At 33.5% G+C, this 14,185-nt stretch overlaps 1 protein-coding gene across 1 annotated transcript; it reads right to left on the bottom strand.

The window, feature by feature from the left end:
* Positions 1-3,058: 3,058 nt before the first annotated feature.
* On the bottom strand, positions 3,059-6,479 carry LOC131301117 (accelerated cell death 11-like). Its single transcript, XM_058327271.1, has 4 exons — positions 6,213-6,479; positions 5,224-5,396; positions 3,963-4,108; positions 3,059-3,362 (listed from the first exon to the last, which is right to left on the bottom strand). Exons 1-4 carry the CDS (start codon positions 6,405-6,407, stop codon positions 3,244-3,246), a joined length of 633 nt encoding a protein of 210 aa, XP_058183254.1. The 5' UTR covers positions 6,408-6,479; the 3' UTR covers positions 3,059-3,243.
* Between the last annotated feature and the right edge of the window lie 7,706 nt (positions 6,480-14,185).

Below are 14,185 nucleotides of genomic sequence, written 5' to 3'. Positions count from 1 at the left end.
AAACACAGAAAACCACGGACACCAACGTTAATAATGAATGTGAATGTGTTATCGTTTATCGTTTTGTTAAATTTGCATATACTATGTTGATCTTATGATCTATTGTTGTAAGTTAAGAGTTAGTGGGTAGGGTTTATTCTATTGAGCTTTTGTAGCTCACGGTGTTACCTTTGGTGACCCTGACATATTATATTGGTGGCGACGCCGGTATAATGTGTCAGACCTTATAGATGAACAGGGTGAATACTATACCTTAGAAGCTTTCGGAGCCGAGGAGCTTGCTAGGATGGAGAAGGAAGCGGAACAGTAGATAGGCCCTAGTTTACCTCTCCCTTTTGTAATAAAAGTACCTTTGTAGGGTTGATAATGTAATATTGAGTCAGACTCCATTTATCTTGAAATGAAATTGTCCATTTAACGTTCCCAAAATTGGGGGCGTTATACTTTATTTGTCTCACAAGAATTGTGAGATCTTGTTGAAAGCAGATACGAGGCACCGGTAAATGCCGAACAAAAAGCAACTTGGACGGAAGCAAGGAAGAAGAAGTTCAAGAAGAGAGATGCTTTGGCTCTCCTCAACATTCAACGTGGGGTAAGCAAATCTATCTTTCCAAGAATTATGGGTGCAAAAACTTCAAAAGAAGCATGGGAGATATTAAAAATTGAATATCAAGGTTATGATAGGGTTATCTCCATTAAACTTCAAACACTATGGAGAGACTTTGATAATCTAGCAATGAAGGAAAATGAATCCGTTCAAACGTTCTTTTCCCGAGTTGCTGGAATTATCAATCAAATTCGAAGTTATGAAGATACCCTTCTGGATAAAAGAATTGTCGAAAAGGTTCTTAGGAGTTTGCCTCCAAAGTTTGATCATGTTGTAGCTGCTATCGAAGAATCTAAGGATTTGTCTAAACTCGATATGAACGAATGAGTTCTCTCGAGGCCCATGAACAAAGAATGAGCAGGTTCACAAATCAATTCTTGGAGCAAGCATTTCAAAACAAAATCAATTTTGGAGGAAAGAACCAAGAAGATCAAAAGAAGGGCTCATCTCAAGGAGGAGGCATGAACGCAAAAAGACGTTGAGGCCAAAATGCATTTCAAGCCCGGAACAAAGGAAAAGGATATGACAATCAGAGGAATCCTAATGGTGGTAACTCTAACCCTTCTTGCATTATTTGCAAAAAAACTAATCATGCATCCAAAGATTGCAGATTTAAATGCAAGAGATGCAAGGTTTCTAATCATTCTGATCGAGATTGCTGGTTCAAATAAGAAAAAAACAAAGCTAATTTTTCAGAAGAAATGAAGCTGAACACCTATTATCTTACATGAATGCTCAACAAGAATCAGATAATATTTGATATCTGGATAGTGGATGCAGTAATCATATGACAAGCAATCGTGAAAAGTTCGTGCAGCTTGATGATAAAATCTCTTCACAAGTAAAGCTGGGAGATGGGAAGCTGCAAAATGTGAAAGGAAAAGGAGTTATCGCAGTCCACACAAAGGATTGATCGGTTATGTTGGCTCTGATACCAAAATTGTTGGGGTGTTTAGTTATATTTTGAATGAAATTGGTCGAGAGAAGTAGGTTGTAAAGAAAGAAAGGGATGATTGATGGAATTAGTACAAAGAAGTCAAAGGCTTTAGGATTGCATTCATACATGAAAAAGTACATCAATGCTCTATTTATAAAGCTACTCCACCGACTTTTCTTCCTCTAGAAAAGTCTAGTTAAACACATGTGCTTAATTACATGAAAGATCTCTCATCTTCTAGAATTATTTAATTCTACCCATGTGCATAAATATAATTATTACTTCTACACACTTCTAATTATTTTTAACTTAAATATTTAAATACCTATTCTACATTATTCTAGAAGATTACAAATTACATTTTCTAACACTCTTCTTTATTGCCAACAGATAATATAATGGGTCAGGGCATAAAGTAACGTATTCAGTACTTATTTGACTGTCAACCCACCAAATCAATTCCTAAGAAACTGTTTTTATACCGCATGCATCCATGACAAAACCGACTATTTTAGTCTACAACAAATGACCACTTTGTTGAAGGAAAAAATACAAATTAAAAGTAACCATTTGTAGAAAGAAAAGAGTAAATGATTCATAAAGAATTAGATGAAAATATGTGTTGGGAAAGTGAGGCACTTCCCTATTAAATTGCAGCCTTTCCATGCCAATGATGCCATGGATCGAGCTACGCTTAGGGCAATCGGGGAGATACATACCAAGGCCTCCACTTTTTTTCTTTTTGAAATTAAAAAAAAAAACTTTAGAAAATAGCGTGAAATCCATCTCATGGTTTATGGAAAACCCTCACAATTGGGGGGGAAAAACTTTAGAAAGAATATATAGAGTGCAGATTGGACAAAATAGAGCAAACTCATTAGTCGGTCCACACAAAGTTTATTAAGAGATATTTATGTTTGATTTTGCTTGTACAAGTAGTCTTTCTCTCCTCCAAGAAAGCCTCGTCTCACTCATGACCTTGTTTCTCTCTCCTTCACAAAAAGAAATTTGAGAATTTAAAAGGGGGTGAAAATTTCTTGAGGCCTTTTGAGATTTTTCATTACTGATTATGGACAACCTTGGAATTTCAAGAACTAAACTAGCTGACATTAGCGAATTCTATTAGTTTTTTAATGGTAGAGTAACCGAAGGGGGAATCTCAATAATATTTTTATAAGTAAGGGAGGTCAGTAATATTTCAGAAACCTCAGGAGAGGTCCCTACATTTGTCAGAAAAACTCAGGGGAGGTCAATCAAATTTACCCAATAAAAATTGGTAAACTAAAACTTTTTTGTGCTGAAAAGGAAATAGCTTAATAGGTACGCACATAAATTTAACATGGCATAACCACTATTAAAAACTGCTAGGAAACAAAAACAAATCAAGTCTTTTTTGGCACAGGCAACTCATCCAATAGTACTTTTTTCACCACCCTGCAGATTGATCGTATGTTTGTTCCACCAACTAAACCAATTTTACATATATATTAGCAGTAAAAGTGACAAGTATATATCATATATCCACTAAGCTTTATTCCTTATAACCTCATTTCCAGATTCTGGAAGGTGAATACAAGATATATAGTTTCGAAGTACACGTACACACAAACCCGCGCCCGAGCGCATTGACAAGATCGATCTTGATGAAGCCATGTTATTAATTACAAGCTATATATAACCAGAGAACCAACTAATTAAATTATATCATTTCGAGCAACTCATCAGCATACTCCTTTGAGTGAAACAGGTTGTTAATGTATTGTATGACGGTGGAGGATGCAATAACAAACTTCTGCATCTGAACATTTGCAGAGGCCTCTGAAAATTGCACAAGCAAATGAATTGATAGTTTGTGCGATAATCAAACATGAACATATCCGCAAACATGCATAGTTATGACTCTCAAAAGATTAATAGAATGAGAGGGGCCAACTTTAGAACCTCACTGATGAACTGGATGAGCTATTACATATCATACATATATGCATAAAGTATTCTGCGTGTAGTGGCATGCTGTGTAACTGTGTTATATGGAAGTACGCTTCTAAATTTGTGGAGTACTTGGGTCAAAATTTATGGAGTACTCAGACCCTACATTCACACTTGAGTAAGGAACTATGGGATATCTGTCCGAGATGCGCGCTTAGTTAGACACGCACCCGGCCATAAGCGTGCCAAGTAGTTGATCACTACTGTGCAATGAGTCAATGACGCATGAGCCATAAGCCTCCACTCATGAAATTTTCTATGTTAGTTTGTGAATACCATTTTACCATAAGAACGTTAAATAATAATTTAAAATTACATAATCTAGTCGTGTATTTTCAGACACAAGAATTAGATGAATCTCACACTGCACCCGAGTCCATGTGATACGTACGTAGGTACTTAGCATGTTGTTTAATAATATGCAATTACCATTTTCCTTTAGCTTTCTCAACAACTGTGCCTTTGTGGGAAGGGTCAATGCCACAGCACGGACGGCTGTCTTGATGGCCAAACTATGGTATGGAGCAAATACCAGCTCGTATGCTGTTAAACCCGGACCAGTTATGAAGTTTCCCCTGTCAATGAAATTGTAATATTGGTACAGAATTCTGAAAACACAAACTTAGTTGCTCACTAATTCTTCAGAAATTATAGATACGTCAAGATGGGGAAAAAAAAAATGCCTTGCTAATCATACCCCAACCGTCACTTTTTCTTTTTCTATGAGATAATATTATCAAGACAATTGTGTAAACAGAAAATTTTATATGCGATGCAATGTCCCATGTGAGTTCATAATCCAATGTAATTTTCATAGCATTTAAGGTGGCTCTATCCAATCTTGCTTGATAGTATCATTCAAGATGAATTCTTGATTTATTCAAAATTCAGTAGATGCGTACTAAAACATTGAATCTGCTAAAACTTCGACAAAGTTTAAACTCTGCCCTAATCTTCACATACGATGGAATTATTTAGTATCATTGAGAAATCAAAAACCTCATTACCGTATTATTTTTACTAGCGGTTGGGGGCACACCCTCCATGTATGCATTGGCAAGTGCAAGTGAAATATTTGAGAGTGGGAGTGGGAGTGGGGGTGGATAGTTTTTTTTGGGTGTGGGGCGGGTGGTTACATGGTTTAAGAGAGAGCACAAGAGCGGCTACCAAATATGCAAAGCGGCTACCGAAAACATCATGGAAAATAATAATGCCAAAATTATTTTTGTTGGTGTCAAAACTCCAGAGCATAAAAGTCTTGTACATTGCAAATGGTACAAGCCTTTTGTACATTAGAGTTAATTTTGACACCAACAAAAACGATTTTGGCATTATCATTTCCCAACATTTAAGGGGTAAAAAATGCTTAATTTTAGAGGGTGCTTTTGGTAGTTGAAAAGTCTACACAGCTTCAAAATAAATAAAAAAAGGTGACACCAAAGGGTGTTCTCCCTTTATATATTACAATAGATAATTGACAGATATTGTAAATTTCAACCGGGTCCGAGTGACTCATTGCACAAGGAGTAAATATATATTCCTCAGGTGTAAGTTTTGAATGTTGCATCCATCTAAATTTAAATTTAACAGAAATAGAAATAGGATCCATAAAATCATGAAAAACATACCAATAGTTCTTGAAAATTAGCCACAGAAAAAAAAATGGAATTGGAGTTTTCTATTTAGTTACCTTTGAGCCAAAATCTGCTCGAACATTATTCTAAGCAGGTCGACCGTGCGGTTCGCCCTGATAAGGTTTCGCGAATTGCTCCACGAAATCTTTCCAACGCTATGTGCAATGTCTAGATCAATTAAAGCTTCTATTGTATCGATGGACTCCGATGCCTTTGTAAGATCATCAACCTTTCATCCACACACAACGTTCTGGTGATGTTTAATAAAGAAAAAAGCCAGTGATGTTTGATGTATATAATCCTATATCAACACTTGCATTGTTTGAATAAACACACATGTTACATTGCTCCATATCAGCTTAAGGTTTTGAAGCAATCGGTTTTTAACACATATCCTACGTACGCATACATATGAAAACACATAGGACCATATAAATCAACAATACTGTTAGAATAGTTAGTCCCACATCGCTAAGTCAAGTATTGTAGCAGTCTATCTCGTATTATAAATAATAGTTAATTGTGTTAGGGTTAATTAAACACCTTATATACTTTCTCTTCTCTCTCATCATCATAGTATCAGAGCCTCTTTTACCACCCTAAATGGCTTTTCGGCTAGGAGATGTTAGATTCCCTCCTTAATGCTAGCCTAGTATTTTGTAAGCCCAATAACAAGTTTGTCTGACCCCAAAGTATTAATTTGTGTGGGTTAGTCTTTTGGTGCAACATTCTACACGTTTGTGGCACATGGCTTGCACATAGGAATCCCATTAGATTCTCTTGGAAGCCGAGAGAGTTCTTTTTTGTATCCTGGAAAAACCAATTGCATTTTTGTAGTATCTGGAAAAACAAAAGCGCTCGTGTGTGTTCATCAGCGAAATGCACCTGTGTGTGAGACTGTTCGGTGGAAAAGGTGAAGGCTATTAAGCTAAAGCTAGAATCTGAACTATTAATCCCTTTCCTTTTTCGCTCTCCACAGACCCGGAATTCAAATAAAACTTGAGATCCAAGAAATTAAGAATAATGAATACGATCATGTACCCACCTTAGCAGAGAATTCGATTTCGGCGAACCTACAGGCGATTCCCATGCAGCCGATAAGAGGGGAAAGCAGTCGGCAAGCACTACAGAACTTGCTCAGAGAAAGTCGCGGCGGAGTACTAGGAGAATTCACATCGTCGGCGAGTTCATTAAAAGCCTCGGCAATCTTTGTCAGCACTGTCTCATCCGTTGCAGCCATTTGTTGATCAGAAAAGAAATTCAAGAGCACCTCTCGTGAAGAGGGTGTATACACGACGAGGACGAGAGTGCCCTGACATTTATAGCGCACTACGAAGCCGAGTAGAAGCCCGCGTGTCCCACATCTGTAGTTGCCGACGAGGTTTTCAATGAATGCAAGGATTCTTTTGCATAGGCTGTAAAAGACCATTCTAAACCGTATCTTTTCGGAACTCCGTACGCTTCTCACTTTTTCTCTCTCTAACTTTATGTCTTCGCTCTCTTATTCTCTCTCTTCTTCTTGTTTTAACTTTATTTTTGGAAAAAAATTCAAAATAGCACTTGACGTTTTACACAAATCATACATAGGCATTTGATTTTTTAAAATTATCAAAAAAAACACCTGACCTATTTAAAAACCCATCAATTCTCTACCCGCCGATTAATTTTCCATCCAAAACAGACAGAAATACTAAAAATATGCATTTTGGCACGAATATTGGCAAAACAAGATTAAGGCTCATTTCGGCAAAACACAATATTATACTCATAAACAAGATTAATGCTCGATTTGGCTTTAAAAGTCAATTAATAACTTAATTTTTGTCTTTATTTAAAAGAAAAAAAACGCATTTGTTAGATTTGCGTCAAGACGAATCAATAAGTCACAAAAATTACTTAACTTTTCAATTCAAACCCACTCTAAATAAGGAATCAAGCTTAATTTAGTAATTAAATACCCATAACTATCCAGTCAAATAAGATTACTCTGTATTAAATAAGGAAAAATGTAAAAACAAAAATAAAAAACATAGAATAGTCATTGGTAAGTGTGAAAAGTGAAAAGTGAAAAGTTATGGGTATTTAATTACTAAATTAAGCTTGATTCCTTATTTAGGGTGGGTTTGGATTGAAAAATTAAGTAATTTTTGTGATTTATTGATTCGTTTTGACGCAAATCTAACAAATGTGTTTTTTTTCTTTTGAATAAAGACAAAATTTAAGTTATTAATTGACTTTTAAAGCCAAATCGAGCATTAATCTTGTTTATGAGTATAATATTGTGTTTTGCCGAAATGAGCCTTAATCTTGTTTTGCCAATATTCGTGCCAAAATGCACATTTTTAGTATTTCAGTCTGTTTTGGATGGAAAATTAACGGCGGGTGGAAAATTGATGGGTTTTTAAATAGGTCATGTATTTTTTTGATAATTTTAAAAGGTCAGATGCCTGTGTATGATTTGTGTGAAAGGTCATGTGCTATTTTGAAATTTTATCTTATTTTTATATTTTTCCTTACTAATGTGAAAATTTTATATCTATAAATCAAAATTAATTGACAATGTGTGACGAGCTCTTCTCTCTCTCCTTCCAGCTTTAACTTCCTTTATTTTTTTCTTATTGGCGTGAAAACTTTTTATCCAACTCAAAATCAATTGATAATTTGTAGAGAGGTCTCAAATATTATTGAGTGATTAGTCATTCCACTCCCAAACAATATGAGACTCTATTTCCTTAACATCCCCTTATGTGAAGCCGTGTTTGAGGTCTGTCACGTGTGATTACTTTTTAAGTCCTATCATCGTGCAGCCTTTTTGCTAGTCTGCTATCCTGAAGTGTGGATTGTGAATTTTTTTAAATGTGAGGTGGAATGGACTTCGCTCTGATACCATGTGAAAACTCTATATCCTTCTCAAAACCAATGTGTGGAGAGGTATGTTATTAAGTACTATCACATTTCATTCCCAAGCAATGCGAGACTCTATTTCCTTAACAACTAGATTAGGATGGCGTTTCACTAACTCAAATAAGCACTTATTTTTCAAGAGTGTTTACTTTAACATTCAATAAGCGGGTATTCCACTAACTCAAATAGGTCCCAAATGTTAGTCAGCGTTTTTCACAAAGTTCAAGAGTGTTTACTCACCAATAGATATCCACAATTATGTGTCATAAAGGAATAAACTAGGTCTTATGACCATGTCAAAAAAAAAAAAAAACGAATAAACTAGGTTTCAAATCTGTAAATGATTCAGGCCCCGTTTCAGAAATCTTCTTAAAAAATAAGCAACTTATTTCACATTTTCAAACTCAAAAAATAAAGTAAATGAAAAATAATTTTTCAATTTTTTTTGCATCATATAAAAGATCTCAATGAGATCTTCCAAACAAGATCCATATTGCATATTTTTATATTTCAATAAGCCCATAATTTTTAAGCTTGAAATTACCTTCTTAAAAAATAAAGACTTTTTTTTTTGGTTCCGGAACGGAGCCTCAAAGTGAAGATTAGACCATGTTCGTTTAAAGGTTTTAGATTTTGAATTTTAATTATTATTCTATTTTTCTTCAATCATTACTTTCATTTTTCTCTCTATCTCCCTCCAATCATTATTCATATTTCCAATCATTATTCTATTTCTCTTTACATTTATTACTTATAAATCCAAAATTCCAAAACAAATGGGACCTAAGACTTTCCATGGTTGAAACCACAGCTTCAGAGTGAAACATACCTTAATTTTTTTATGACTTCCAAAATAGAGGTCGATCCCGTAAATAACAACTATTGCATTGAGGACCGAAAAAAAAAACTTCAATATGCAGTGTGAAATGGAAAAAGAAAGAGTAAAGTAAAAGAAAAAAAGAGGGAAAGTTAAGTGGAAAGTCCCCAACATGCTAGTTTTGTTAATTAAAGGAAAAATTATATTATGCCCCGGGGGCATGGAATAATCTCTCATGTCCAACTCATGGAGATGTTTTTTCGGAATTGTATAAATATAGAACGGAGGAAAAAAAATTCCTCGTACATGAAACGGAGGAAAAAATATTCCCCATACATGGAGTCGGTTGTAGTCGAATTTGGGTTTCCTAAGTTGCCCCTTCTATGAATTTAAGTTGCCCCTTATATGGACTTATGTTGCCCCTTCTATGAACCTAAGTTGCCCATTCTGTCTACTTTCTGAATATTTGATTTTTTGAGCATTTCTTCAATATCTTTACTATTTCTATTATTTCCTGAGAAATTTGAGATCTGGGTTACTTGCAAATTTGAGTTTTTAAAGTACTTTAAGATTAGTGTATTTTGGGTAATTTTTTAGAAAGAGAAATGATAGAGAAAATAAGATGTATGTTTTTTAGCATCCATTTTATACTTTTGCTTTTAGATTCTAGGAATTACCACTTGAAATTTCTTGTTTGGTTTTACTTGAAAATGTGAAGAAGTTATGCTACTAACTACCAATTTGCTTCACTGGCTGTTTTTTTTAAAAAAAAATAAGGTGCAACTTAAGTTTATAGAATGGACAACTTAAGTTCATAGAAGGGACAATTTAGATCTATAAAAGGGACAACTTAGATTTAAATTCAGATTTGACTACAAACCGACTTCATGTTTTAAGATTTTTTTTTCTTCCATTTCATGCATGGAGAATGTTAGTTGGTCCGTTTTCATGCAAATCTGCAAGTAACCCAGATCCCAAATTTCTCAGAAAATAATAGAAATGGTAAAAAGATTGAAGAAATGCTCGAAAAATTGAATACCTAGGAAGTTCACAGAATGGACAACTTACATTCATAGAAGGGACAACTTAGGTCCATATAAGGGGCAACTTAAATTCATAGAAATGGCAACTTAAGAAACCCAGATTCGACTACAATAGACTCCATGTATGAGGAATATTTTTTCTTGCATTTCATGTATGGGGAATTTTTTTTCCTCCATTCCATATTTATGCAATTCTGAAAAAACCCCTCCATGAGTTGGCATTATTTGCCCCAACTCCCACTGAAATGTAATTCCCCCATGGATTTTCAAGCTGTGGGGCCCACTAATAATCAGTCCAAAGGGTGGACAATAAATTTAGCACCCCCTTTTTTCATTTTTTTTATGACAGTTGATTTTGTCACTCTCTTATTTATTACTAAAACATCCTAACATTTGCGAAGTGAGAAAAAGTAACGTCATAAAGTGTAATAGTGTTTTAGTAAATTCACCCTAATAAAAATAAAAAGGAAAGTGATATTAACAAATAGGGAAGTGACAAAGTCATTAGCCTTTTTTATAGGGGATTTCCAGTGATGAAAAAGTTATCAATTTTTTTGTTCTCTCTTTATTTAATTTTTTTTGTATTTATTAATTTTATGTCAAATTTTTATGTAATATTGATTCGTCTCGACGAGAAGAATTGAAATAGTAAAATTATGACTTTAGTTGGTTGGTATTTATGTAATATTTTTGAGATAGTGTTTTTTTTTAATCCGTGTATTTTAATATAGTGTTTGGTTTGGTTTTTGAAAATACTTTTTGGGTAATATTGGAGAAAGAAATGAGAGTAATAATCCTGTTCGGCTAAATAAGCCCACTGGCTTATTATTTTGTCTTTATTCAAATTTTTTTCTTATTTGTTAATTTTTCGTCAATTTTTTTGGGATTATTGCATTGTCATGAGAAGAAGAATCTAAAAAGTAAAAAATTACGATCAAAACCTAATTTTTTTAATAAAGACAAAAATAAATCAATTTTTTTGTCTTTATTAAAAAAATTAGATTTAGATCATAATTTTTTATTTTTTAAATTTCTTTCGTTATGACATTGTAATAATTCTCAAAAAATTGACAAAAACTTATAAATACGAAAAAAATTGAATAAGGTCAAAAAAATAAACCAATTGGCTAATTTAGCCAAACGGGAGCCTAAGTTGAGAGATAGAGAGAAATGATTGTAATGATTAGAGAGAGTGATAATGAGTGGAGAGAGAAATATAGTAATGATTTGAGAGGAGTAATGAGTAAAGAGAGAAGAAAAGTATTCTAAAAAATTTGAATTTTTTTTCAAACTTTGCAACCGAATACAAGTACTTTGGAAAATATCCAAAGAAAAACTCAAAAAGTCGATTTTTGGATTTTGTTTGGATATTTCAAAAGATGTGTAAAAATCATAATTTTTTACTTTTTCGATTTCTCTTCTAACTAAATAAATCAATGTTCCATAAAAATTTAGCGTAAAACTAATAAATGCGATTTTTTTTAATAATGACGAGATAAAAAAGTTGTGTTTTGCTTGACGATTTTCTAGTTCTAAATTATTGGTTGCCCTAAGCGTAAAGCGGAGACCGACGCAACACAATATCCGGTAAATCTGGAGTCGAATCCACAGAGACGATGATGTATGCTGACTAAAAATTCGGGTTTTACTAATTTAACAGGCTCTTAGGTAGTCACCCCTTGTCGATTTGATTGTGATTAACTAAAACTTAAGGAAACAACTGTTTTTTTCAAATAATTAAAATGAGGTACAACCGAAGGGTTCATAGCTCTTGTAACCAGTCCGGATTAACATGCTCGATTCGGTGTTCTTAAAAACGTTCAATTTTACATTGCAAAAGATACCCTGCAAGATGCGAAACCTTAGGGTCGCCGTTTACCCATACGCAGCGGAGAATGAGTTTTGGACCCTCATTCCCCCGTTCAAATGGGTTCTGACAATGCCCGGGTTCTTCTACGGAAAGTATTTTTTTCAATCTAAAATCTTTTTTTTTATTATTTGAAAATAGGAGCATTACCCGAATTGGCCACGGTGTGCTAATCACCTCACGACCCTACTTATACGATTACTCATTAATTATTATGCATGAAAAAGAAGAAACCCTAATTTGAATCATGCTTCTAATACGCGAGATGAAAAATAAATAAAAGATCTAAGTTAAACAATAACCAACGAACAACTTTTATAAAAAAAACAAAAATTAAAAACAAGTTACTAGGACGCAAGTAATTGAACTAAATTTCAAATAAAATTGAAAGGAAAAGAAAACTCTAAATGGATTAATATTTGAATTTTTTTTTGAAAAATAGTAGGTGTAATAAGTGGAGAAAAATAGATAGAGAAATGTTGAAAGTATAAAAAAATCTAGGAAGAATCTAAGGGGATTTTTTTTAAATTTTTTTTTGAATTACAAAAAGAACAAGGCTAATTCGAAACTTCTGTCGTTGCCACGTTCTTCGTTCAGCCTTTTCTGTCGGAAAGTATGCGAATAAAGTCGTGCGTATCAGTTCTTCCGTTTTTTTTTTCCTTTTTTTCTGTAGGAATCAGTCAACCCACTTTTTCAATATATATATAAAACCCTATTGTTGCCTTTTTATAATCCTTGTGGGCCGCTTCGTTTCAGAACCATAAATAAGTACTTATTTTTTAATAAAATAATTTTAAATTTAAAAATAATATGTTTACCTAAATAAGTTTTTTATAAATATAGATCTTATTTGATAGATCTCATTAAGATCTTTTATACAGTGCAAAAAAAATAAAAATAAAAATTTTTCATTTACGTTATTTTTTAGTTTGAAAATGTGAAATAAACTGTTTATTTTTTAAAAAGATTTTTGAAACGGGCTCTTAGCCATGTACTACAATTGTTGAAACCTTGGCCCCAACCTTAAGTCCAGATTATAAATAAGACCCACCTACAAGATCAAGTGCACGACCAATTATTGCTACCCATTCACTTCCAATATCACAAGACAGAAGCACCGGTGGAGAAAAATCGTGAGGCGCCATCCATGATCCTTTTAATTCAGTAAGCAGCTAAGCAGAGCACATTAAAATATCAAAACCTCCAAAAATTTACAACACAAAAATTAAGCATTAAAAACACAAAGTAATAAAATAAATAGACTTAGTAAAGATAAATTAGAAGGCGCTTATGTGAACATTTACGCGTCTATCATATTTCATAACTTTTTCATTGGTGGAAACACTACTATCTTTCCTAAAACATTGTCATATTTTGAAAAAATAAATTTTTTCCCTGTTGGTCTCATTGATACAAGCTAAATAAATTTCAATTACGTTAATAAGAATAAAGCTTTGTTCTGGTTTTAGGAGATTTCCACAAAATCTGTGTTTTGTCCTTATTCAAAAAAAAATTCACGTTTGTTGATTTTGCGCAAAAAAATTGAATTTTTAGATTTGTTTCATCAAGACAAATCTAAGAATCCAAAAATTCTACTTTTACCTAAATATTTTTGAAATTATCCAAGAAAATGTCACTATAGCCAGCTATAGTGTAAAACTTGGTTTTACCTTGGATATTTTTAAAAATATTTAAGTAGAAATAAAAAACTTTGGGTTTTTGAGACGAATCCAAAAAACCAATTGTTTTTGCGCAAAATCAACAAATGCATATTTTTTTGAATAAAGATAAAACACAAATTTAGTTGAAATCTTCTAATCCCTTGGTTGGCCACTTGGCCTTACCCTCTCCCTCCTCGGAGGCAGGGGTTCAAGCTCCACAAGAAGCGTGATTAGAATTTAAGATTATAGATAACCTCTAAAGTCTGAACCCTGTAAAGTAACATACTAAGAGCATCCCGTCAGACAAGGCAAATTGCCCTGTATGCCACTTGATCTAGCCAAAGGCAGAAATTGGCCTCGCATCAAACTCTTCAAACGTGGGGACCACTTGCCCAATGTTTACGGTGGCTCTTTTTCTTTGGCTAGTCACTGTTCCCTTGCTACATGATATGGAGTAGTATATTATTATTACGATGCCTTAAATGCATGGAAGGCAATCCACCACTTAAAAAATGAATACCACTTTATTTAGTTCCATAACTCTCATATGAAAGTCCTAAAAACAAATATTAATTATGAACTTTTAAAATAGAATAATCAGAAAAATAAAATTTTCGTACCGATTCAAATGGATTGAAAATTAGAGCACTTAATTTTTTTAGACAGGTTATATATTAAAAAATAATAAATACCAAGTAAACAGTTGCTTGGAATAGGAAAGTTTGG

Source organism: Rhododendron vialii, chromosome 9a (assembly GCF_030253575.1).
Source record: "Rhododendron vialii isolate Sample 1 chromosome 9a, ASM3025357v1".
NCBI lineage: Eukaryota > Viridiplantae > Streptophyta > Magnoliopsida > Ericales > Ericaceae > Rhododendron > Rhododendron vialii.
This window is presented reverse-complemented; position numbering and strand designations above follow the sequence as displayed.